The sequence below is a fragment of the Gadus macrocephalus genome, chromosome 3 (genome assembly GCF_031168955.1).
Source record: "Gadus macrocephalus chromosome 3, ASM3116895v1".
Classification (NCBI taxonomy): Eukaryota; Metazoa; Chordata; class Actinopteri; order Gadiformes; family Gadidae; genus Gadus; species Gadus macrocephalus.
In genome coordinates this window covers 14,191,741-14,218,001 of record NC_082384.1, presented here as the reverse complement: position 1 = coordinate 14,218,001, position 26,261 = coordinate 14,191,741, and the positions used below count along the sequence as shown (strand labels likewise).

At 45.4% G+C, this 26,261-nt stretch overlaps 2 protein-coding genes across 2 annotated transcripts; both read left to right on the top strand.

The window, feature by feature from the left end:
- Positions 1-1,990: 1,990 nt before the first annotated feature.
- On the top strand, positions 1,991-10,644 carry LOC132454228 (uncharacterized). Its single transcript, XM_060047462.1, has 10 exons — positions 1,991-2,138; positions 5,019-5,226; positions 5,886-6,012; positions 6,668-6,773; positions 7,598-7,682; positions 8,032-8,165; positions 8,298-8,493; positions 8,688-8,793; positions 9,099-9,177; positions 9,535-10,644. The coding sequence occupies exons 2-10, from the start codon at positions 5,130-5,132 to the stop codon at positions 10,528-10,530; spliced, it is 1,926 nt and encodes a 641-aa protein (XP_059903445.1). The 5' UTR covers positions 1,991-2,138; positions 5,019-5,129; the 3' UTR covers positions 10,531-10,644.
- A 616-nt stretch (positions 10,645-11,260) lies between these two features.
- On the top strand, positions 11,261-24,774 carry LOC132453740 (transmembrane protease serine 6). The gene is made up of 17 exons (XM_060046685.1): positions 11,261-11,335; positions 12,133-12,280; positions 12,759-12,901; positions 13,611-13,678; positions 14,776-14,951; positions 16,868-17,075; positions 17,479-17,606; positions 19,170-19,282; positions 19,783-19,892; positions 20,280-20,422; positions 20,683-20,781; positions 20,950-21,063; positions 21,741-21,857; positions 22,026-22,194; positions 22,638-22,915; positions 23,430-23,566; positions 24,039-24,774. Exons 1-17 carry the CDS (start codon positions 11,261-11,263, stop codon positions 24,201-24,203), a joined length of 2,391 nt encoding a protein of 796 aa, XP_059902668.1. The 3' UTR covers positions 24,204-24,774.
- Positions 24,775-26,261: the final 1,487 nt, after the last annotated feature.

The window sequence follows — 26,261 nt, the reverse complement described above, 5'->3', positions numbered from 1 at the left end:
ACCATCCCATGTTGTTTTTTTAATGTTGCCATGTTGTTTAACGAAAACCTACGCTAGCCTGGCTCGCTCTCGCACATCTGTGTTCGCGCTCGTGCATGATTGCGCGTCCAGGTACTTGGAATGGGTTGAGAGAGTCAGCGTTGAAGGAGAGGGAGGTAGGACCATTTGAGTTGTGTATTTTCAAAATCTGCTGGCGTTTCGCAAATCCCATACGACTGCTGAGCATCCGACGATAAACACCCACCAACAAAGCAGAACACAGCGCCTCCTCTCCCAGTTAGAAATTGGCCCAGCAGATGATTGGTTTCCTTGTGTTGGTGGTTAGGTCCTAGTCCTAACCAGCTAAAACATATCAGGGGTTCTGTCTCAGAATTACTGCATATACATTTTTTGCAATTTTCCTATGGTGAGTAATAAATAATTAGTCCCTTGTTCACTTTGCCAAAGTTTGAATTTGAATTTGAATTAACCTTTTGGGTGACAATCAAGCACTGCCTGAGGACTGTATTCGTCTATCAAAGCAGACACAGTGTTGGACAGCAGAGGTCACTGTGGGCCAATGGACCGTTTACATTCAGGTTAATTAGCACGTCGACTGCTACTTCGATTATAAAAAAAACTCTTCCTCACTTCTTCCGGTGTCACCTCACATGTGGATATAGTGTATGGAAAAAAACGCCCTACGCAGCATAAACTCTGTTATGCCGGCATTTTCTCCTTACATTTACCAGAGTTTAACAATGTAGGCCTATAACGAAGGACCAACAACGACTCCACTTCCTGAGGGTACTCAAGAGAAACAAACTGGAGGAGAAGCTGCTGGTAACCTTTTACCGCTCCACCATCGAGAGTGTGCTGGCCGTCTCCATCACTGTGTGGGTTTCGGCTGCACAGTGGGTGAGAGAAAAAGGCTGCAGAGGGTGATAAGGTCAGCTGAAAAAACTATTGGCTCTCCTTTGCCCTCCTTCGATGACATCGCCAGCTTTCGATGCATCTCAAGAACAAGAAAGATCATCCGTGACCCTCCATCCCGGCCACCACCAGCCTACTGCCCTCTGGTAGGAGGTACAGAAGCCTGAAGAGCAGAACGAACAGACTGAACAACAGCTTTTTTCCTTGGGCAATCAGGACACTTAACACTCATAAAACATAAAACATAAACAGACCCCTCTATATACCTCCCAATTTCGTTATATAGGTGACTGTACAATGACAATAAAGGCTATCTTGTCTTATAACGATTACGAGCTCATTCATCTGAATAATAAATAAATAAATAAATAGTGACCAGCACACAACACAGTAGTGTGTTCACCATGAAATTAACTTTAGTCTAAAGTCAATAAGTGTGTGTGTGTGTGTGTGTGTGTGTGTGTGTGGGTGTGTGTGTGTGTGTGTGTGTGTGTGTGTGTGTGTGTGTGTGTGTGTGTGTGTGTGTGTGGGTGTGTGTGTGTGTGTGTGTGTGTGTGACTGTGTGTTACGCGTTACGCGTTTCGTGTGGTCGTACGTACCTGACCATTGCATTGAGTTTGAAGAGATCAAAAGATTCAAGGGGACACGCAATCTCAGATATTCTGAATCGATCCCAGGCATAACCACAAGGTGGTAATGTAGGCCTACTGTAATTTATCAATTAACTATTATTTACGTAGGCCTATAAATTATTATCTCTCTCTTTCTCTCTTTCTATTAGACACAAACACACATTATACCTTTAGACAACGTGATATTTCTGCTTTTTTCTTTCTGGAGGAAGAGGCTACGAAATGGGGAAACGATAAGTAAAAGACCGTGGGTGCCCATCCTAAGGTCAGCACGCTTTTTGTCTTATCTGCATTTTCTCCGAATCCCCCGCCTCCATGTTTTTCACAGAAACAGCGACATTCTGAACAGCAGATCATATAAAACAACCCGACATGGAAACCTCCACGGGTCAGTTTTACTCACTTAATCGACTGTACTTTGATAATTGTTATTTTTTATTTTCTATCTCCAATCACATTATTATTGAGTATTCGACGAGGATGGTGATATAGGCTGGATGTGTTATTCCATTGATGTCGTATGAAGCTATGAACATCGACGATGAGATGATTTGAACGATTATTTGACGAAGATCGAGGATCTAATAAACATCTGTAGGTATAACTTGTGGATTTGAAACTGATTTTTCAGAGTGGATTTTGACGTCATTCAGTAGGCTATATTATTAATTAATTCAGTCATTTGGAATTTTTTTTCTTCTAAGAACAGTAAAAAGTCAATATCTTGATGCATGTGTGCTATGTGAATAGTGAAGTTTAACTATTTGGTAGATTATGGTCTTTCAGGACGTCAACTATGTTTGAAAAGTGTTCCCAACAGTCGCAGTCTGTATGTCATTCTTTGTCACATTGAGATTTTAACACAATTAACACACAATTTAAATGTGGAAAAATGTCGTCGTAGGCTCACGCATATTTGTGGTTGGAAACGCACTTTTTTCCCCATTACGTTGACTGAATGTTGACGGGACGTGACTATACCGAGAACTGTGACTCTGCGGTCATGCTGGAACTCCCCGTGACAAACATTTTTACTTCCACCTTGATTGAACTCGTAAGCAACATGAAGTGTGATTGCTTAATTCTTTATTAATGCTTACATTCTTACAAATATACTTATTGTAAGTCGCTTTGGGTGAAAGTGTCTGCTAAATGCCCTAAATGTAAATGTAAATATAATTATAATCCTATAGGCTACCTCATCACAGCGTCCCTATCCTATCACAAGAACCATGAACTTTTATACATTGTCCCTGTAGGCTATACAATTATTGCATTTCACAGAACATTAAATGATACCATATAGAACTGTGCACCCTGTTTGAAATAGCCTACGTGGAACACTAGGCTGTCTAAATATCGAATTTAGGTTATTTCCTAAGCAGAAAGCAGTCTGCTCGCATTATATTCCCTCAGAACACCTTAAACTGACCAAAAACGACACAAACAGTTACAACGCACCTCGCTGATATAAACCTCTGTAAATGTTGAGACAAAAATATTTTTGCTTCAGAAACGTTAATATATAGGCTATGGTTTCAGAAACGTACAAATACTAACGTGTTTCTCTGGCGACTTGGTTATTGAAAGAACAGGGTCAGACACTTACATACAATTAGACATATATATTACAGAGCGCTACACGACGCAAAGACAGATTCAAACGATAAGTTCTAAAAACATTCTGGCTTGACCTTTGTTAATATTCGTAAAAACACACTTTCTTCTAACCCCTACCTGCTCATAGTCCTTAATGAGATATCTCTGTATTAACTTTATAATCTCTTCCTGCTCCTTAATGACCCGTCTCACTGTCGAACCCCACCTGCTCCTTAATGATCTGTCTCCGTACTCACGTCTAATCATTCCATAACGCTGTATTCACTGTCTAACCCCTACCTGCTACTAAATAACCTGTCGCTCTATTCACTCTCTAACCCATAACTGCTACTTGTAACCTGCCTCTGTATTCACTCTCTAACCCTTAACTGCTACTAAGTAACCTGTCTCTGTATCACTGTCTAACAACTACCTGCTACTTAATGACCTGTCTCCGTATTCACTGTCTAACCCCTACCTGCTACTTAATGACATTTCTCTGCATTCAGTGACCCATCTTTCTTTATATACTTTCTTATATTCAGAGTGCTATCGTTGCTTTTGCCACTTTGTGCAGCTGTTATGATCATGTCCTGTTTTGAAAGAAAAATTAATTTCCACTGTCCTCTTTCAAACAGGTGACCAACAGAATCCAACTGACTCCCCCTCCCCCCTCCACCGCACGCGCACGCGCACGCACACACACACGCACACACACACACACACACACACACACACACACACACACACACACACACACACACACACACACACACACACACACACACATTGTAGCAAAAGAAACCTAACCACATTGCAATGGGAACTACTTTCACTACTCAGAAAACAGGATGTGTATGTTGAAGTGTGTGTGTGTGTGTGTGTGTGTGTGTTTGTGTCTGAGCGTGTGTGTGTGTGTATGTGGTTTGCGCGGCAAGTTAATAAACTAAAATCAGCAACAAGTGTTCAACTAATTCCTAAATGTTTTTTATTGAAAGCGACTTACACTGAGTTCAGATAAAGTATATGTATTTCAGATGCAGGTCATCAAGGAGCAGGTCAGAGTAAGGGCATCTTGCTCTCGGATGCATACACAGTAAACTCAAGACATCGTAGATCGGTCCCAGTTCGTTTCGGCTGGGACTCATACACCGTAGCCACTAGACAATCCCAAGACATTGTTTCTAAGGTACACATCATGACCAATCTGACCAGGAAGGAAAGTTAATGACAATCTAAAGCAATCTAAACATATATATATATATTTTTATATATATATATGTAAATATATATATATATATATATATATGTAATTGACACAGTGCAGCAAGTGGTTTTAGAATTTGTACATTTGTCAAGAGGCAAAGTGATTCATAATCATACATGCAATACTGTATGGTCTATCTACATTACACTTGGCATGACAAGGCAAAGGACCGTAAGTCACCTACATGCTTCAGACATAGACAACAGCAGTGTTAATGAGAACAGAAAAAGATGCGAAGGTCTAGTGTTACAAAATAAGGCATAACATGTGATGTGATACAGAAAGCTTTGCAGGTAATAATATTTGTTCGCCTTTTAAAGGCCAACAAAAGACGAGTGTGAAAGGACGTTGCGGTCAGAACAAGACAAGAACAAAAAAAAATAGGTCTGTGGTGCGACGGCAACATTACAAACACATGATTTCATGACCCAAAGGAGTCACAATTCTGCTTTTTAGTTCACCTGTTGCGGGGGGACTCTCCCTGGCTGCGTGTTAGCATACACGTGAGGCGTGGCGATACTGAAAATAACAGGAAAGCGGATGACGTTGTGGTGAAACCAGCAGACACTGCTCCTCTAACGGGTATCTCTTTGTTCTCCGTCGTCTAGGATGAGGAGGAGCAGCAGAGGTATTTGAACGGCAGTGCTACCGAGCCACGCAGCCTTCTGCTTGGGCCACTGAGGACCTACCTAGGTGAAGACTCCCAGAGGGCCAGAGACATGGGGAAACGGGGATGGCGAGTGGACGCCTCCCGTTGGTCCCTTCAACTGCTGCTGCTCCTGGCCTCGTCACTGTCTCTGGCCACCCACCTTCCCGGTGAGTGATTCATCCTGCGCTCAACAAGTAAACACGGCCCCTTCTGTTGAGGGACTGTGGTGGGGATATGAACAGACACTGTTTTTGGGTTGTAGGTTCTGTTTTTTGAAAGAAACTATGATACTGTGCATTTTTATCGTCCTCCCCCGAGAACTCTTTGATCATAATACAGTTATTAATGATCCATTCTAACTAGAAGGTTAAATGCATAGTTAAACAAGTGCTTAAAGACAATGGTTTTAAGAGGGGCTATTTATGAACCACAACATATGCATGCATGTTGTCCTTTAAAACAGGACAACAATATTCATAGACAAAGTGCCTGTAAGGGATTAAAATCAACATCTTGTAGACCGAATATTTGAAACAGGAAAACCATATTGTTAGACAAAGGATCTGTAAGGGATTAAAATCAACACCTTGTAGACCGGCCGGCCACACTAGAAATCCTCTTATGAAAGGTCAATCGTAGGCTACTGCTCGCAAACATTTTCTCGTAGAATATATCTGTAACTAAACAGAACTCACGGCATAATCCCAACCAGCTTCAGGTTCTGGATTCAGCTCAGGTTCGGTGCGTCTCTGGATAAGCGTTTAATCAAAACAGCCCCAGCGTCCCGGGAAAGCTGTAAAATCACCTTTCTGTCTCCATCCCCCAGGTCTCAAATGTCTGTGTGACTTCGACACCACCATCTCCTGTGATTGGAACAGCTCTTCATGGCCCCAGTTTCCTCCCATCACGGCTGCCACCTCATGCAAGCTCAAAACCGAAAAGATACGCCACGGGTATTCACACAAGTCCCCTCTGGATCATTCGTTTCCACCATTATGATGATATGTTGTTTAACCGTATGAAGGTGTAAAAAACCTGCAGTGTCCTGAGTCTCTCCCATCGGGACGGAGAGTTGAGCGTAATTTATAGTTGCGATGCACTGTTTGCGAAGTGACAGGCAGTCACACACAATCATGGCATTTATATCGGGACTTGGCTATGGACTGCAACTCTATGCTTGCGGACCTTCAAAACTTCAGAAGTGCGTGACACATGACAAATCACTGTGTAATCGATGCGCCAGGGTAGTGATTGCGTCTTTTTCACATCAGCTCATGCCGTTAATGTACGGCCCGTATACATTAGGTTTTACAAGTCCAAGGTACAGTATGTAGAATAAATCTGACCGACAATAGTGAATTGCTACTTCAGTGTAATAGCCACTATGTACAAACAAAGCAGACCACACTAGAATAACATTGAGTAGAATAGTATGGCATAGAAAATAACATAGAACCTAGAGCTAGAATATCATAGAAACAAACAGCACTTGAACTGACAGAGCTAGAATAACATAGGCCATAGCAAAAAACAAAAAGAACAGGATTAGAATAGAACAACAGAAATTACTATAATGAAACTCTGACACTAATACTGCTTTCATTACAGTGGTAGGCCAACTCGCTATAAATCAGAATGTGATATGAGGCCCCGGGACCCTGCTCACCCAGCCTTACGAGCATGCAGCCTGGTCTTACCACCACCTCTGAGCCAGGTAACCCTAACTCTCTTTTCCCCCAACCTACCCCTCAAGGTAACCCTAACCCCCTTCCCCCTACCCCTACCCCTCAAGGTAACCCAACCCTCTTCCCCTAACCCTACACATCAAGGTAACCCTAACCCCCTTCCCCCTACCCCTACCCCTCAAGGTAACACTAACCCCTTCCCCCTACCCCTACCCCTCAAGTTAACTCTAACCCTCTTCCCCTAACCCTACACATCAAGTTAACTCTAACCCTCTTCCCCTAACCCTACACATCAAGGTAACACTAACCCTCTTCCCCTAACCCTACACATCAAGGTAACACTAACCCTCTTTCCCCTACCCCTACCCCTCAAGGTAACCCTAACCCCTCTTACCCTAACCCTACACATCAAGGTAACACTAACCCCTTCCCCCTACCCCTACCCCTCAAGGTAACCCTAACCCCTCTTACCCTAACCCTACACATCAAGGTAACACTAACCCCTTCCCCCTACCCCTACCCCTCAAGGTAACCCTAACCCCTCTTACCCTAACCCTACACATCAAGGTAACACTAACCCCTTCCCCCTACCCCTACCCCTCAAGGTAACCCTAACCCCTCTTACCCTAACCCTACACATCAAGGTAACACTAACCCTCTTTCCGCTAACCCTACCCATCAAGATAACACTAACCCCCCCATCCCCTAACCAAGGTATCCGAACCATAATCAGCCAATTACCCCTAACTTGGTAGGCCAGGTAACCCTAATACGCAAACCCTGACCCTAAGCAAAACTCTAACCCTCAAGGGCTCAAGAATAAGTGTTCTCCTTGTTGACTTTTTCCCCTCAGGGGTTTAGACACAGTGATGAGTGGAAAATGTTTCTGGACTGTGAGTCTGTGAACACCACCATCATCTACAGGCCAGCAGACTACAGTAAGTACTAAGCATTACCTAACCCTTTATTCCCTTTACTGCTCATAGCCCAGGGCCAACTTTAACCCTGAAAACGCCTTTTTCTTGTTTGGTGTGTGTGTGTGTGTGTGTGTGTGTGTGTGTGTGTGTGTGTGTGTGTGTGTGTGTGTGTGTGTGTGTGTGTGTGTGTGTGTGTGTGTGTGTGTGTGTGTGTGTGTGTGTGTGTGTGTGTGTGTGTGTGTGTGTGTGTGTGTGTGTGTGTGTGTGTGTGTGTGTGTGTGTGTGTGTGTGTGTGTGTGTGTGTGTGTGTGTGTGTGTGTGTGTGTGTGTGTGTGTGTGTGTGTGTGTGTGTGTGTGTGTGTGTGTGTAGTAAAGCTGAAGACACCCAGCATGCCTGAGGACAACCTGACCGCCGTCTCCTTATTCTCTGAGGTCCCTAGATTAGATTTCATTGACTTGCGTGACATCCAACTGCAGTGGATAAAAGTGGGTCAACCATGGGGGGTAGGTGTGTGTGTGTTTGGTACACAATTTACCTCAACTCAAAGCAACAGAACGCAATACAACTCATTGCAACACGTCCTCAATTGGTCCATCACGTGCATTATGAAACTCTTCTTGTCGTTTTTTTATTAGGCTCAGAACATTACGATGGAAACCAAGTGCAAACCCCTGTGCCAGATGGAGTTAACCGGGCTGGAGAAGGGAGGGCATTACCAGGCGCGCAGCCGAGTCCGTCCTAGCGAGGCCGTGTACAAATCAGAGTGGAGCGACTGGAGCCCTGTGTTGCACTGGGTCTCTGCCGTCGGGACGGAAGTATCATCGACGACAGGTGAATGAAGAGCCGCCACAGGCCTTCTTCCAGATTGTACGTTGTGTTTACTTATAGGAGGAACCAGATGTGACTGCATGCTATCCAATACCACCACAGATCACAGCATCCTCTCCCAATGTCTCTGTTGGAAATCATATGCAAACGAGAGATGGTAGGGGAACTGACCTTGCCCTGTGTTCTCTGGTCCTCAGAAAGAGAGTTTGTTATGCAGTGGGAAGCTCTGGTGACAGCAGTTGTAGGTGCAGTGGTGTTTCTGTCCCTAACCATCATCGTCTGCAAGATAGACAGAGAGACCTGGTACGTAGAGAGCCAAGTGTTGATGTCCACACAAGTAAAGTGTTTCCTAAAAGTGTTTGTGTGTGTGTTTTTGTGTGTCTCATGAATCTGACTTTGGATTAATATCAAAAGCCCGACGAAAGACAGGCTTTTTGAAGCCTGTAGCAGAATGGCAACTGTCAAAATTGTTTCCTCGTTAAAATTGTCGAACACTGACTTCTGGATCTGAGATGAGCTTTTTGCAAAAACACTTGCCTTGTCACACTTTTAATTGATTATGTGATTGGTTGGTTGGTTGTTTGACTAGGGTTGCTTTTGTGTTTCAGGGTGTTCATGGTGAAGAAGATCAGTGGTCCTCCTCTGCCAAACCTGGATCACTTACTCGGTCCTGAAGGCAAATCTCTGGTTAGCTTTAAAATGTTTAGAAATGTTCCTGCTTCTAGAAACTTTTTCCAGCACCTCTGCAATGAAACCAAAATATTAGGCCAGTTAGGCCTCTGATTAAAGCACCAAATCAGCATGGGAAATACTTGTAATTTTTAGAGGATTTACAAAAGTACTGTGTACAGAGAGAACATGTAGCAACTAGGCTGGCAGTGGCTGAGTGGTATTGGCTAGGGGTGTCCATGAGCAAGACGCCGTCCCTTTCCTGCCCCTTAATGACATGCATCCCATTCCCTCTACGTCACTGTTAATTCCTCAATATTAGATGATGATACACACCACATTAAAACACACATTTCTCCATTGGTCCTCCTCAAGGTTTGGCTGAAGCCTGGCTTCCCCAGCGAGGCCCATCACACCCTGACTGGGCTAGATTTGATCTCCTCAGTGGAGGTCACCAGCCGCCAGTCTGTAACACTGAACCTCAAGGCCTCCCCCAAACACAGCCGGTCTGCACCACTTGCGCAGAAGCTCAAGGCCGCCTCCAGGTACTCCAACCCCAGCTATCCCCACCTGCTCCTCCACGTCGAGGCCCACCCTAACCTGAAGCCCTGCAGCGCCGACTCCCCTTATGGACCCATGGGCGGGGGAGCCGTGGGTGAGGCGGCAACGGGAGGAACGGAGGAGTATCAGGGGGAGGGCGGAGAAGGAAGGGCTCCATCTGACCTGAATCTACTCAACATGATCCCCGGCGCTCCTATCGGCACTACCGGGTCCATGAAGTTCTGCAAGAGATACGAAGAGGTGGGAGAGGGAGGAGGCAGCACGGCTGAGGGTGGGTCTCAAGGTTCAGAGAGTCAAGAAGAGGAAGGAGAAGAATCGCCGATTGAAAAGTTGCTGAGTCAAGGATTCGTCCGGGGAGATATCATAGGTCAGGGATCACTGGAGGTTTGTTTGGACTATGAAAAGGTCGGGTCACTGGACGTTTGTTTGGATCATGAAAAGGTCAGTTCACTGGAGGTTTGTTTGGACTATGAAAAGGTCGGGTCACCAGAGGTTTGTTTGGACTATGAAAAGGTCAAGTTGCTTGAAGGTAGAGCCATGAGCCCTGACTCAGGTGTAGGCAGTGGGGGTGAGGAGCAAGTCAGTGTGGAGAGCCTGGAGGGTGTGGATTTCTCTCTTGGCACCAAAACATTTACATTTCCTCTGCTTCCGGGCACAGAACTACGACTCACTGGTTCACTCATCGAGAGTTCCCCGTTTTTCCCAGGGCATGGACCGAGTTCATCCTTGTCATTTAGTTCGGAAGATGGCGTTTCCATGACGAGTACAACCACATTGCTACCCTCTAGTGGCGGATATATGCCAGTGTAAACACAACTGAAAACTGAAAATACCTATCATCATATTATCTATGCAATGTCAATATTCTTCAAGTTATTATTTTTTGGGGGATATTTTTGCATTAAAAACTGATTATTAATTATTCACTATGAACTTTCGCACTCATTGTTAGGCTACACATTGAAGTGGTGGCATAGGCTTATCGTTCATCCTTAAACCCCTAACAACCTATGATAACTGCTTTATTTATATTCCATTGCATATGTTAAGCATCAACGAGGGTTTAACGTTTCAAAGAGACCAATCATATCTCCTTAAATAGAGTACTGATAGCGTAGGTGAATACAGCCCTTTATAGCTGTAGCTATAGTCCGAGGGGAATTCAGTATCTATTTTAACAGTTTTTGTTCCCTTAAAGCGCTGTTGCTGGGTGTCAACCCTTTACGTCACAAACACCTGTTGCCTGCAAGCTTCGCACTCGCAGCTTCACCTGAAGATGACGTCTCGTTTCGATAGATTGCTATTTTCGTTTTTTTTAAATTGCGAATGATTGTGAGATCAACACAGCACTAATATGACACGAATTGGACATAGGTGATCTTTGGAAAATATTTGGCCGATATTTATCTTTGGACACATAAGCCTAGAATCGGCGACGTTTTGCGAGGAGAAGGCAGGTGTTGATGATCCTTGCGAAACGTCGTCGGATTAAAATGTGCAAGACTAATGGTTATTCCCAGAATTAACTGCGCGTTATGTAATGGCTCCCCGGCATGGCTCCACCGAACTGCAGGTCAAGAACTCTGGGGTGTCACCTGTGGTAGTGGATCAACAGGTAAATGCAGCGACGGACAATTGACGGCTTTCACCTTTTCTTTGTGAACCGTATGATACAGAATGTACATTAAACCAAATAATGAGCTATTTGTGTCTGTCTATATGTCTATCAATAGGCTTATTGTAGAAGGTCATGTCAATTCGGCCTACCAAATGTCTTTAACAATATCAATCAATCCACGACCTGATCCAACAACTTTAGTGCATACTGCACAATGCAGAATCAATGGTTTGCCATGTTTCTCCGAATTGAAGAGATTCTTTTCTCAAAATTCCGAAATAAGTGTTCATGGAGAATAAGCTCAACCCCACCGCTAGCAGGCCTACTACATTTTAAACTTTGGACCTATCACTTTGAACAATGAACAGAAATTGTTATTTATGATAAAGATGATCTGAATTCCGAAATAATTATGTCATTAATTCAGAAAAACAGTACAATTCTGTTTTCCTGAAGTGAATGCATGACACTTCAGTAGGTGAACTGAAGAATTAAATGAACTAACAGGGTTAGGCGAGGCCGTCGATTAAATGTTTATCATGCTCTCCAATTAAATGTAGCCTTTGCCAACCGATGCCCGCAAAACAACGAGAGGAACCACTATTAAAGGTTTTGCTTTATTAGTATCACAACAAATTAAAAATATCTGAGGTCAAATTTCAACTTGCTTCGTCATTACTTGACGACACACCTTGGTTGAACTTTATTGCTTAACCATTTATCAGGCAAGCACGTATACAGGTAGGCCCCACAACGTGGGTAAGTGTTCAGGGTTGTTGTTGGACCCCTACTAGCTCCAGGGAGCGGCTCCATGGACCGGCGGGACCGAGATAACCGTTGTGAAGAAGTCAGAGTCCTGCAAGTATCTCCTGGCCGTCCTCCTGGCCCTCGTCATCGCCGTCGTCCTGGCAGGAGGCGCGGCCCTTGTGTGGTACTTCCTGGGTGGGAACCATGATCTCTCTCTCACACACTCACACTCACACTCACACTCACACACTCACTCACTCACTCACTCACTCACTCACTCACTCACTCACTCACTCACTCACATATACACGTATACACACAGCAGGCACACATGCATAAATACAACACTCTTGATTGATTTACTAATTTATTCTCATGATAGCTTGATTAGTTTATTGGTAACCTGAATACTGAATGAGGATTGCTGAATTAATTTATGAATTGATTAGCAGATAATACATTGGTTGCTTCTGGTCAATTTTCTTGCTGTCTCTCTGTCTTCCATTTATTTGTTGGTTATTGTATTGATGAGTTCATTGGTTAATTGATGTGTTTATTGGTTTATTCCCTGTGTGTGTGTGTGTGTGTGTGTGTGTGTGTGTGTGTGTGTGTGTGTGTGTGTGTGTGTGTGTGTGTGTGTGTGTGTGTGTGTGTGTGTGTGTGTGTGTGACAGATTATAGGGTGTGGGTGCTGGAGCCGAGGGTGCAGCAGCAGTACACTGCCTACTTCTCCATCCTAAACAGGGAGCTGACTAATGATCTGACCTCTGACACCAGCCCAGAGTTCAGGAGCCAGGCCAGACATGTCCAGGACCTGGTCAGCCTCAAGCTTCATTTATGTGTCTCTCCGGCGTGGCCAAAAGGGGAATTGTACTGTTCTCTCCAGTCCAGTACAATTACAACCTTAGTGGAGATCCAAGGAGTATTGAGCCACCACTTAAAAAGCCAGGGATTAGAGACCTAAGATGTAGAGACACACAACGTATAGGCCCAAGACGTAGAGATCAATGACGTAGAGAACCATGATGTAGAGACAGACGACGTAGAGACCGACGACGTAGAGACCGACGACGTATAGAACAACGACGTAGAGACCGACGATGTAGAGATCAACGACGTAGAGACCCAAGTGATAACCATATTATTCCTTTATGTAATGTCTTAGTTCAACACAAAAACATAATATCAGTAATATGACAGCGGTTGTAATTGATAACAATTGTCTCCTTTTGCTTCCTTCTAAAAATGTGGAATAAGTACTACATCATTCAGAATATCACAATGACACCTTTTAAAATAAGATGGGTGTGAAAAGTTCTAATAATCTACACTGGAACAGACGTAGAAATAACTTCTGGAAAAATGAACTATTCAGCACGGTACTCGGGTATAAGAAGTACTTGGATATGACTGAGGCTTGTGCTTTCAGCTATAGACGTTGTGGTATAACTTGAGCTGTGCTGTCTCCTGGCTACAGTTAAAAATACTGTAGGAAACAATCTCTCATTTTGTCCTCTGTTATTCAGGTGGAGAAAATAATCACAGATTCAAGTCTCTCTCGGTACCTCAACTCCACAGCTGTGTTCGCTTTCGGGTATTGGAAGCGATGTTTCATGATGTATCGAAAGAAAGAATTATAAAGGACTGAAATGAATCTGGCTGCGCTTCATTGGCAGTTCCACTTCCCCTCTTTAACTTCCCCTCAATCCTTGGTCTAACAGCATATTTCACATTGGAGAGCAGATTTATAGCAGGCAGGGGGAGCGGGGAATTACATTTGATAAATCATCAGAAATTTTCTGCAGACTCATTTCCATGAGCGAGGACGTCTTCAGCCAATAAATGCGATAGGCACTCTGTGATGAGCTGCACGGTTTCTGATTCATCATCTGTTCAATTCAAGGGGTTGCCAAGGAACCACCTGATACAATCGCTAGCCCCACCTGGCCTTGTCAAAAAGCATATGCTTCATATGCATTGTATTCATAGAGAAGTAGTGTGTGTATGTAGTATCTTTCTATCTGATATTTTACATTGGGTACTATCTATTTAAATCAATAACATATTCATTGATAATTTTTTATCATAACTCGTATTGCTATGGTATTACGATATGTGGCAAAACAGCTTCTCCTTCTTTAGTGTTATTCTACCAGAGTTTACGTACACTTCCACCTTATCATTGATGTGTTTTCTTGCGTCAAATGCATAACTGCAAAGCATTGAGGGCAATGAACACCTCTGAGTGACCCTCTTCGTTGACTCGCTCCCACAGCCCTCCTAGGGTCTCCTCGCCAAACTCCCTTTTCCCTTCAGACAAACGGAACAACACATATGATGGAGGCAGGGAATTGAGGTTGATTGCTCGGGGGAAGTCCACAAAGGAGTTGAGGGGTTAATGAAGCGCAGCCTCTGAGTAGCCTGGTATGATGTAAAACATCACGGATATCCCTCTCAAAGTTTCAGTATTGAGGTGGTGCCATGACTTTACGTCACTATTATTTAGATATAACTTAAATCAAGCTAGCTTTATCATGTTTTTCCTGGTACAAATTCTTCATGCATTTTAATTGTAATCAATTGAATCTAATCCGTTTTTGCCCTTACTCATAGTTAATCCTCCCTCCACACTCCCCATCCCATCCTTTACCCTCCCTGCCTTCCCACCTTATCAACTTTATGTGCCTGCAGAGAGGGCAGTCTGGTGGTCCACTTCCGGGTGCTGCTGTCGGTGCCAGCCAGCCGGGTCGAGGCGGTGTCGTTGGGCCAGGTGGGGGACATCCTTCAAGAGGGCCTGACCAGGTACCAGCTGTGTCAGGAGGAGGGGCAGGGGTTCCTCCTGCAACCCGCCTCCCTGTCAGTCACAGGTGAGACGAGGGAAGAGTGGGAGGAGGGTATTGAGGGGAAAGACATCAAAAGAAAACGATTAAAAGAAAAGGGGAGGTTTTCATGGACATATGCTGGACCAATCAAGTCTGAACCAATCAGGGTCACAGCGCTGAACCATTTAGCTCAGAAAAAATCAAAACATTGAACCCTGAACCAATCAGCCATGGACCAATCAGGTCACGACTCTAAACCAATCAGCCCTGGACCAATCAGGTCACAACACTAAACCAATCAGCCCTGGACCAATCAGGTCACAACACTAAACCAATCAGCCCTGGACCAATCAGGTCACAAGACTAAACCAATCAGCCCTGGACCAATCAGGTCACAACACTAAACCAACCAGCCCTTGACCAATCAGGTCACAACACTGAACCAATTAGCCCGCAAGTCAAGTAGATGTATTTGGTACATCAAATACATGAAGTTCATGAAATGTGGCAGACGACCGAACAATCTCAACCCTGATCCAATCAGCTTTGAACCAATCAGAACCACCACAACAACTAACGCCTCCTCTCTCCTACCCGTTGGTCTAAACCAGGGGTGTCAAACTCATTTTAGCCTAGGGGCCACATGGAGGAAAATCTATTCCCAAGTGGGCCGGACCGGTAAAAATATGGCATAATTTTGTAAAATTAAACATGCTGTGAGCACACCAAACACAGGTTTCCCATTTACTTCCGTAAATAAAAAGGACGATGACCATTTTTCTTGTAAAACTCTGCACTGTGTCCACTTTTCGTCTTTTTGACAGAGACATTTTGGGGCAATGAGAGTGCCAAAGCGCATAATGTTGGAAGTATAAAGGTACGGCCACACCAACCGCGTTGCTCGCGGTAGGGGCGTTGAAAATCGGCATTTTTGCATAGGGAACCATTGGTCTAGGCGCGGTACACGCGGTGAAGCGGTGAAGCGTTGCGTTGGGGGCTTTAGGCGCGGAAGTTGCACGTAATTACGCACGTAAACGCAGCCTGGCGGACTATTTCTCTGCTGATCAACACTACGAATGCTGGAAACACACCATGTGAAGTTATTTAACCCGATTAGTGTTATTTATATCCGAGATTATTTAATCTAACCCGATCTAAGCTCTATTATGCACCCAAACGCGGGTTTCCTACCTCGGACTCCAGCGCAGCCACGGCCGACATCTTTCTTTATTCTGGGTGGAAATAGTTACATAGTTACGCCATTAAATGCGTTTATGGAAACATTTTTAGCGAGAAATGTGCATTTTAATTTCATAATTTTTGCTCAGTGAATGTGAAGGATGTTTGGTTTGATAGTTATGACGAAGAGGGAACGCTCCGTTCACTTGCATGGACATGGACTCATCTAGCTGCGGTGGCGCGGTGACGCGGTGGAAGCGTTGAACCACCACACACCGATCAAGCGTCAGGTTAGGCGCGGTACTCGCGGTATCCACTGCGAGCAACGCGGTTGGTGTGGCCGTAGCATAAGGCAGAACGACAAGGTAGCTCCGGGCTAGCTGCACTACCTGTTTATACTTGCTCCCTGCTCAGCCCCGGTATAAAGTTTGCTTGCTTAACATAATTGCTATTGCGATTTCTAGTGGACACATTAAGAACAGCAGTTTCTTTCATTGAAAAATAGCAGATCATTTTACGTTACATTCCAAAGCGACTTCCAGTTACACACAATTGTCCAGTAGTTCAATGTACAACAAATTAATCAGTGCCAGTCAATGCAATTCATGTAATGCTAGGAAGGATTTTTATAAAAAATATATATAAATTATTATTTTTTTTTTTATTTTTTTTTTACAATACTGTACTTCACAAAATCATCTCGCGGGCCGGATTAAACCCGTTCGCGGGCCTGATCCGGCCCGCGGGCCGTACGTTTGACACCCCTGGTCTAAACCCACCAGACTGTTACCACTACCAAAGGGTGGAGACCGGGAGCCTCCCTGTGGCCCTGGGGGGCCCAGACGCCAGGCATTCCTCCTGCCTGTGGCACCTGCAGGCAGCCCCTGGCTCCCAGCTCGAGGTCAGCGTGGAGTGGCCGCTGCCCAGCTGTGGAGACCAGCTGCTGCTGTATGACGCCCTGACCCCCAGCCCCAGCCAACTCATCACCTCGTGAGTGACTGGCGCATCAGCCTTTCAGAGCAGCTCTACCATGGTTACATAAGAGGGGGGGGGGGGGGGATGATAGTGTCGGGGTTAGGCAGTTGGTCTCCCATTCGCACTCTCAAAGGAACTGGGTTTGATCCCTTATCTCTGAAACCGCTCCCTGACCTTTTTCTTGGCTCTCTCCAACTTATTTTGTATCTCCCTTACTCTCCCTCCCAAGCTCTCCCCTCCTTCCAAACTTATTCCCTCTCCTACCCACCCCCCCATCCTCTGCCTCCCCCTCCCTCCCCCTCTCAACCGCCCTGCTCTCTCCCTCCTCTACCCGGCTCCCTCCCCCTGGCTGCTTCCGTCCCCTTTCCCGCTCTCCCCCGACCCCCTCCCTCCCCCTCCCTCCCCCTCCCTCCCCCAGAGTGTATGGCTGCAATAGGCTGGAGCCTGCGGTTCGAGTGCTCTCTTCTGGCCAGTGGATGGCGCTGGTGTGGCAGTACAGCTCCCCGTGCTCCGTCTCCCTGTCGGCTCAAGCCTGGGAGAAGCAAGGTGGGAGGAGCCTCCGAGACAACAAGAAATCAAAGGAAAATCCCTACTTACCTCGACAGCATCATTCTCAAACTATATGTTGCGTGAGTGTTACACCGAGGTCATTGTGCTAACCTTTCTTTCCATGACCTTGTTCAGAGAAAACACTCATGATCAGTCTGACGAAGGCCTGGGATCGAAACGTTAACACTCATAACGACTTGGTTTAATCTGAGCCTTTTATACAATTCACACGCACGCTTCTTTCACACTCTGACATAATGTAGTTTGGATGTGAAAGTCCCTCCAATTTAAGGTAAAACATTCACATTATTTATTCTGGTAACTTGAGGAACACATAACCATAGACTCATAGAGTATCCAAAATATGGGTGTAAAAATGTACATGATGTCACCAATTGGTCCACACAGTGCATACAACAGTTTACAGGGTGTAGATCCTTCCACAGTGGGTCGGCATATTCAGAATCAGAGACTAGCCATATTTGGCACATCATGGAAGAGACTTTAAAGGCCAACTCGCTCCAGTCAAAGCTCCAAGCTAAAAATGTATTGGCTCTGTATTACGAGAATAAATTAGATTTCCTTTTTTCGACTTAGGATAGTGGATTGGTTACTCTACCACCAGCTACCACAAACCAATAGAAGGAAGTCACACAGATGAAGTGAGACTTTATTTAGCTGGCTTTAATAACCAGAACAAAGACCTCCTGCAGGCAGGAGACAGGAAGAAGAACATCATCAAAATGTCTTCCTCTCAACATGCAACTCGCCTGCCTTTATCTGCCCCGAGGGCCTGTCTGGAACACTTCCCAGATTGTTGCTAGGTCAGCTCCAGGCTGAGTATCTGTTCTCTGATGCCACACTGCTACTCAGCAAGGGTTTCTACTGGGAACCCCCAGGATTGGAAGATGAATGCTCTTAACCGCAAGGCCAACTGACAAGCAAGTGATCGGTTATAGCGTCCAGGTTCACCCTGGAGTACAGGGACAACGGATGTTAGCCTCTTCGGCTAACTCTGGCTCATTTACAGTTTGACTGTAGATTAGTGTTCTAAATAAGATAAAAGGACAAGTGTTGCTCCAGAATTCTTTCTTGGTCCTAATATGGTCCCTTTTCAATACCACTCTATTTTGCACATTGTATTTTTCCCTCCAGAGGTTCTTACAAGTTAAGCCAATGCAGACGTTGACTTTTTGAGGTTTGGGAAGAAGAACTATCCCAGAATGCATTTAGATTCTAATTTGACCAATGAAAAAGTGCATACATGGTGTAATATACGTAAGAACACAAATTTCTCCCCAATGAGTTAATCAAGCATGTTGCCCTTAGTTGTAATCTCTTGTCATGGCTTTGTACTCCAGGTTCAAATCAAATTTATAATCAATGTGTTTACGGTCCAGCTGGCCTCAACTAAAATGCTAACTTTTCATGTGTTGTGCATCTCTTACCTCTGAAGCTCCGTAGGCACAGGGTTGGAACTTTGAGGCAGCAATGTCACGTAGACTGTTCATGGACCGTGCAATCGAGTCACTTTTTGGTCTGTCTACCTCTCCCCTCTAGAGTGCAATGGCAGTATTGGTCTGGAAGCAGTCTCAGGGGTTCAAGGTACCCTCAGGACGCCCTTCTACCCAAGCTACTACCCGCCCGACACCAACTGCACCTGGACCTTCACTGTGAGACCTGCTCGCTTCATCCGTCCATCCACCCATTGATCCATAGATTAGCTATCCTTCCATTCATAGATTAACCATCCATCGACTAACAATTCATAGATTAACAATTCATCGATTAACCATTCAACCACATCCAGCAATTAACGATCTATCCATCTATTAATTAACCATCCACAAATGAATAGAGTCCGTCTTTCCCTCTGTCTGTCTGTCTGTCTGTCTGTCTGTCTGTCTGTCTGTCTGTCTGTCTGTCGGTCTGTCGGTCTGTCGGTCTGTCTGTCTGTCTGTCTGTCTGTCTGTCTGTCTGTCTGTCTGTCTGTCTGTCTGTCTGTCTGTCTGTCTGTCTGTCTGTCTGTCTGTCTGTCTGTCTGTCTGTCTGTCTGTCTGTCTGTCTGTCTGTCTGTCTGTCTGTCTGTCTGTCTGTCTGTCTGTCTGTCTGTCTTTCGGTCTGTCGGTCTGTCTGTCGGTCGTTCTTTGTGTCTCTGTGCATTTTCCACCAGATGCCTAGCTTGGCTTACGGCCTCTCTCTGGAGTTTGAGGGCTATGAACTGACCAGGGCCGGCTTCCAGCAGCCATGCACTCAGGGCCAGTGGCTGGTCGAGAACCGCAGGTACCAACATCCACTGAAGGGAGAGAAGGGAGAAGGAAGGAGACAGGGGGGCAGGAATCAAGAGGGTTGGAGAAAAGGGTGTAAGAGACAGAAGATTTGGGGTCATGTCACAAGATAGTATAATAGTATTGCAAACAGCGTGGCTACCAAGGACTAATTAATAGAATTTCAATAGCAGAGGGCACAAATGACCATTCTTAAAACTGTGGAACCTCTAAGCATTACGAGTTCACTAAGGGATTGAACATAAAATTAACATTAGAGACGGTAGAGACAGATTTATGAAAGCAATTATATATATTATATTATGTTTGTGCTTGTTTTGTTTCGGATTGTGTTATTTGTGCTTGTGTTGTTGTTGTTGTTGTTGTGTCTGACCACCATTAGACTGTGTGGAACCAGAGGCCTACATCCCTACAGAGAGCGTCTGTTTGTCCTGTCCACCTCCACCACCGTCCGCATGACCTCCGATGTGGCTCTCACTGGGCCAGGCCTCCAGCTGCGTTACAGCCTCTTCAACCTATCAGAGCGTAGGTCCTGCCCACACACTGCTCAGCCATTGGTCCATTGTTTGACCCACTGAAAGAGGAGAGTACTGGAATAAAAAAGATACAACTACACTAAATAAGGACTGAAAATACATCTATACACACATTATGAGTAGCAGCAATATAAATCTACATTAGAGTCGAGTTTGACAATATTGACAGTATATGTTCCGTATGCAAACTATACATTAGTGACTACAAAGTGTGTGTGTGTCTGTGTGCGTGTGCTTGTGTGTTCATAGCATGTCCCGGTCAGTTCCTGTGCACTGTGAACGGTCTTTGTGTCTCTGCCTGCGATGGGATCAAGGACTGCCCAAACGGCCTGGACGAAGAAAGCTGTGGTAAATACTGACAAATATAACAGACTAATGCACGAGCAAAAAACCCCAGCCTCTACATGTCATCATAGCCCCTGAGGAAGTGTCTTTACCACACTATTACTACTCAACCACTACTATTTATTGTAAAAATAATTCACCACGTTTGTGTGTTTTCCCTTCGTGTGTCAGTATGTGTGGCACAGTACCAGTGTCTGGTTGACCGTCGGTGTGTGGACTACCACAAGGTGTGTGACCAATACCCCGACTGTCCTAACGCCACTGATGAGGAGAACTGCACTGAAAGTAGGAAACACACGCACACACGCACACACACACACACACACACACACACACACACACACACACACACACACACACACACACACACACACACACACACACACACACACACACACACACACACACAAAAACGCACGCACACATATATATATTGTGACAACCCGGCCCGGGCCAATTAAGGAGATGCAGAGCACCTGAGGAACAGGTGGAGAAGCAGGGCTTAAATAGCCTGCTTCTCCACTCATTCAAGGCTCTCCCAGCCATGTTGCTCTTGTACGGAGAGACCGGTCCTCGTGGGTGACGGGGATGCCACCCACGAAGGATGGGACCGTTGATTCCTCCCAGGTTTTTACGTTCTTTTGTGTTTCTTCAGCGAGAGACATTATGTTTGAGTTTGGAATAAAACATGCCTTTTTGGTTTTTCCCCGCAAAATGGCCTCCTGTTTGGGAGGAGGTGGTTCCCTCACCGTGCCGGGTTGCCACAATATATACAGACACACACGAACACACACACACATGCTTATCTTCACGGGGTCAGTGGAAACAGTAAGTCAAGTCTTCCAGTTTTTAAACATCTGCATGTATCTATATTTCCTCTTTGTGGGTGGGTGCCTCTGCGTGTGTGTGTGTGTGTGTGTGTGTGTTCATGTCTGCGGGCACGTGTGTGTGTGTGGTGCCAGGTGTGCAGTGTACAGACATGACTTATGCGTGCGCTGACGGGACTTGCCTGAGGAAAACCAACCCAGAATGTGACCTCATCACAGACTGCCCAGACGGCTCCGATGAGACGCCCTGCGGTGAGAGAGAGAGAGAGTTCATGAAACCGAAACAGCTGTGACTTCTGCTATTGAGGTTCTTTTGCATGAGTTTGCGTGTGAGTCAATTGGTGAGGTGTGTGTGTCTGTCTTTGTGTACACATATAATGTGTGCTGTGTGCATGCCATGTATGTGTCTGTGTACATTAGACTGCGGCATCAGTCAGATCACCAGCCGTATTGTGGGTGGAGTCAACTCCTCTGAGGGGGAGTGGCCGTGGCAGGCCAGCCTGCAGGACAGAGGTCAACACATCTGTGGCGGGGCGCTGGTCTCCGACCAGTGGGTGGTGACTGCCGCTCACTGTTTCTACGACGACCGGTACGTGACTTCTGATGTCATTTCAGTGTGTGGGATCAGCTTAGCTCAGGAGGTAGAGCAGTTGTCTTGTAACCGAAAGGTTGCAAGTTCGATCCCCAGCTCCTCCTAGAGTGTTGATGTGTCCCTGAGCATGACACTTAAACCTAACTGCTCCCGACGAGCTGGCTGTCGCCTTGCATGGTTGACTCTGCCGTCGGTGTGTCAAATGTGTGTCTTAACTGATGTAAGTCGCTTTGGATAAAAGCGTCTGCTAAATGACGCCGTAGTAGTCAGGGCGCCCACAGCCCGTGCCCCAGCTCACCACGCCCGCTAGGAACCAGGAACCAGCGACCTTAAATGTAAAAGTAAATGAAATGCACCTCTTCCCTGTTTCTGTCTAAACCTGTGGTCTCGCTCTCACTCTCGCTCTCTTACTCTTATATTCCCTCCTCTCCCTTGCCCAGCCTCCTCAACCCCTCCGTGTGGACGGTGCATCTGGGCAAGCTGCTGCTGAACCGCACCGGCCCGTACGACGAGGTGGTCCCGGTGCTCAGCATCCACCTGCACCGTTACTACGACGAGGCCTCCCACGACTATGACCTGGCGCTGCTGCGTGTGAAGCGCTCTTCCCCCGCCCTGCTGGCCAGGCGCGTCCTGCCCGTGTGTTTGCCCCCACCCAGCCACCGGTTCAGCCCCAGCACGCTCTGCTGGGTGACGGGGTGGGGGGCCCTGAAGGAAAACGGTGGGCGGATTGCTACTAGTGGGCTGGGGCTGGCCCTATGGGTGGGGGAGGTGACATTGAAGGGATAGGTCCTATGGGTGGGGGAGGTGACATTGAAGGGATAGGTCCTATGGGTGGGGGAGGTGACATTGAAGGGATAGGTCCTATGGGTGGGGGAGGTGACATTGAAGGGATAGGTCCTATGGGTGGGGGTGGTGACATTGAAGGGATAGGTTCTATGGGTGGGGGAGGTGACATTGAAGGGATAGGTCCTATGGGTGGGGGTTAGGGTTAGTGGTGTGGAGTTGTTTCGTTGGATGTGGGTGGGTAGGCGGTGGAGTCGCTACTATGGGTGGGGTTGGTTGCATGGATGGGGTCGATCTATAGATTTATTCTCTGTAATTACTGCTACTTATTTTTATTGCATCGTTTTACCCTTGATTAATAGTGTTGTTGTTTTTTTATTCTAATGTTATCTTAAATTTCCCGTCAGGGATTAAAAGTGTTGAATGATGTGTAACTCTTATCTCACCAGGAGAGGGCAGTAACGTGCTGCAGATGGTGGTCGTGCGGCTGGTCAGCGAGGTGTCTTGCGCCCGCACCTATGGAAATTTAGTCACTCCCAGAATGCTTTGCGCGGGATACCGCCAGGGTGGGCGTGACGCATGCCAGGTAGGATGACATCACTCGGTGTATGACATCAGTTGGATGACATCACTTGCTGCCAAGCGACCGATAGCTAGCCTGTTCGGAAGGTCATACGATCGTACCAGAAATATACCTTGGACTGTACATGGTTATTACAAATAAGTAATGATTAACATTATGATCATCATAACATCATACATTTTTCTAAGGACACTTTGCTAATCTGAATCTGTCACTGTTGAATGTCAATTATGTTATTTCAATCTATTTATTTATTCTCTCCTTCCATCCCATCTTCCTTCCACCCGTCTCCCTCCTTCCATCCTCCTGCACCCTCCTTTCATCCACCCCTCCATCTACCGTTCCATCCATCCCTCCCCCCTCCTTCAATCCATCCCTCCCCCCTGCCTCCTCTTCCTCCTTCCATCATCCCCCCCCTCCCCGACCTCACACTCCTTCCATCCTCATCCCTCCCCCTCTCTCTCCCCCCTCCCAGGGGGACTCCGGGGGCCCTCTCGTGTGTCGGGGGCCGTTGGGTCGCTGGTTCCTAGCGGGCGTGGTGAGCTGGGGCACGGGCTGTGGGCGCCCTGACTACTACGGCGTCTACTCCCGCATCACCAAGGTCTCCGCCTGGATCAGGGACATCATCCAGGCTCCCTGAGGGGCGGACGCCTCAGGTGTCACGAATGAACGTAGCGCCGGGATGCTACGGGCTGCGCTAACTGCCCGTGAGCGGCTGTGCCTTCAGGATGATGAAATGCAACAAAAAACCATCCTGTTCAATATTTTATAATATCATATATTTTATTTGTAAATCATATTTTAATAGCTATATAAAAATTAGGCAAATGTTTTTCATCCATTCTGTGCATACATATGATATTTATAAGGGTTTTATTTTGCATCTGGTAACACAACCTTTGATAATTAATAAGAATATAAACAAATTTGAATGGAAGACAAAATATAGAAAGAATGGAAAGTCAGAGCGATGGTCTGTATTGAAACGAATGAACAGCAAGACGGGGGAGAAAACTTTGAAACAACGGCCTAAGTTTTTAACCAATTGGTCGACATGCTTCTCAGGATCATAAATATGCAGGCTTCCTTTAAAGTGATGCTTCTCTCTGTATAATTGGTTTTAGAAGGCTTTCCATCCAACCAGGAGCTCTGTGTGTAAGCTGACTTGCTCATTGTGACTAGTCAATAGAAAATATCTGGTTAACGATTGGTAATAATTTTTTGGTTTGGTTCGAACCAAACAAGGCAGGTGTGAGTACGCCCTAATATTCTGAAAGAATTTTGAGTCCAGGTCAATCTGCTGAGGAGAAATAAGCCTAATATCATTTTTTACAATAGCGCCACCTTTGGGTGCAGTACCACAAATTTGGGTTTATGGGTAGAGGGGATTATTGGTAACCATACCTGCAAATTCTAAGAGTTTTCTACTTACGGTAGGGGCTGCAGTATGACTTTTACAGAATTTGAGGGAAAGAAAAAACTTTACAGAAACAATGGGGGCCAAGCAGCTTCACTGCTCAGACCCCTAAAAAGGGGTAATATGTTAGCATATTTAACTACTGTGTATATGCATGATGTTAGCAGGTTTATCTGCTCCGTATATGTATGGTGTAAGCATGTTTAACTGCTTTGTATATGTATGGTGTTAGCATGTTTAACTGCTGCATTTATATGTAGAGCTAACATGTTTAACCAAAGCAACACAACAACCCTTAGTCAATAAAGGTTTACAAAACAGCCCTTTTCTGTTTCCATCAATCCCCCAGAAATAAACCAGAACAGCCCCGGGGGGCGTTTCAGTAGAATTGGAATTTTATTAGACTGAACCACGATTAAATCTGTTCCAGTACCATGCTGTCCCACCGGGTGCTTGAACAGTATCTATCAGGACTCTAAGATCAGCAAGGTCACTTGCAATGACATCTCAAGTCAAATCGATTTTTATTTGCCTTGACCTTCATCACAGTCATGGTGCTTCACAGGCAACATTTTACGACCGCCCACCCCCCAACCCTATTCATATTAATACGGTGGCTGCAAGGCACCACAGAGCATTGTTGGTTTTATATTAATGGTAAAGAATACATTATTTTGCTTATTTCATATTTGTTTTATTTGGGTTTTAAATGCAAACATTCCTCCTGAGGACTATCCAGTAGGCCTAAGGAACTGCCGTATTTTTCTACTAGAAGACGTTGCTGCTACCAATATTTGAACTATTCAAATAGTTGCAATAAATTATATGTTTAGGTAAACCATACTGGGACTATACGAAAAGTTGTGCTTTACCTGTGTTGAACTTTTAGAGCGGTATGCTACTATCGTCCTATTGGAATTTGATTAATCTGAAAGAACACAGACTTTGCTTTTCTGGAAGGTGTGGTCTATTGAGGCACTTGATTATTCATTGAACAAACTGTTCCAGCGGCAAACACTATTCATCCAGTGTTTCAACCATTCTTCAGTCAAATGGTCATTTTGAAGGTTTCAAATGTATTTCAACTCCAGGGATTCAGCTAAACCAACACAACTCGTAACAATACGTGACTTTGAAACTGAAATTATGTGGGTACCTACAGTGCAAGTCAAAACAACATCTCTCCATTGGAATAAACCATCAAACCTAATCTATACAGAAAATCCCAATAGTGCATTGTCCATTTCAATGGAAGTGCTGTTTACTAAAGCGTTTTGAAAG

Coding starts and splice junctions, on each gene's coding strand:
- LOC132454228 (XM_060047462.1), top strand. CDS start 5,130: ATGGGGAAACGGGGATGGCGAGTGGACGCCTCCCGTTGGTCCCTTCAA. Junction 5,227..5,885: donor TCTGGCCACCCACCTTCCCG/GTGAGTGATTCA, acceptor TCCATCCCCCAG/GTCTCAAATGTCTGTGTGAC. Junction 8,794..9,098: donor AAGATAGACAGAGAGACCTG/GTACGTAGAGAG, acceptor TTTGTGTTTCAG/GGTGTTCATGGTGAAGAAGA.
- LOC132453740 (XM_060046685.1), top strand. CDS start 11,261: ATGGCTCCCCGGCATGGCTCCACCGAACTGCAGGTCAAGAACTCTGGG. Junction 17,607..19,169: donor TCAAGCCTGGGAGAAGCAAG/GTGGGAGGAGCC, acceptor TCTCCCCTCTAG/AGTGCAATGGCAGTATTGGT. Junction 20,423..20,682: donor CCTCTTCAACCTATCAGAGC/GTAGGTCCTGCC, acceptor GTGTGTTCATAG/CATGTCCCGGTCAGTTCCTG.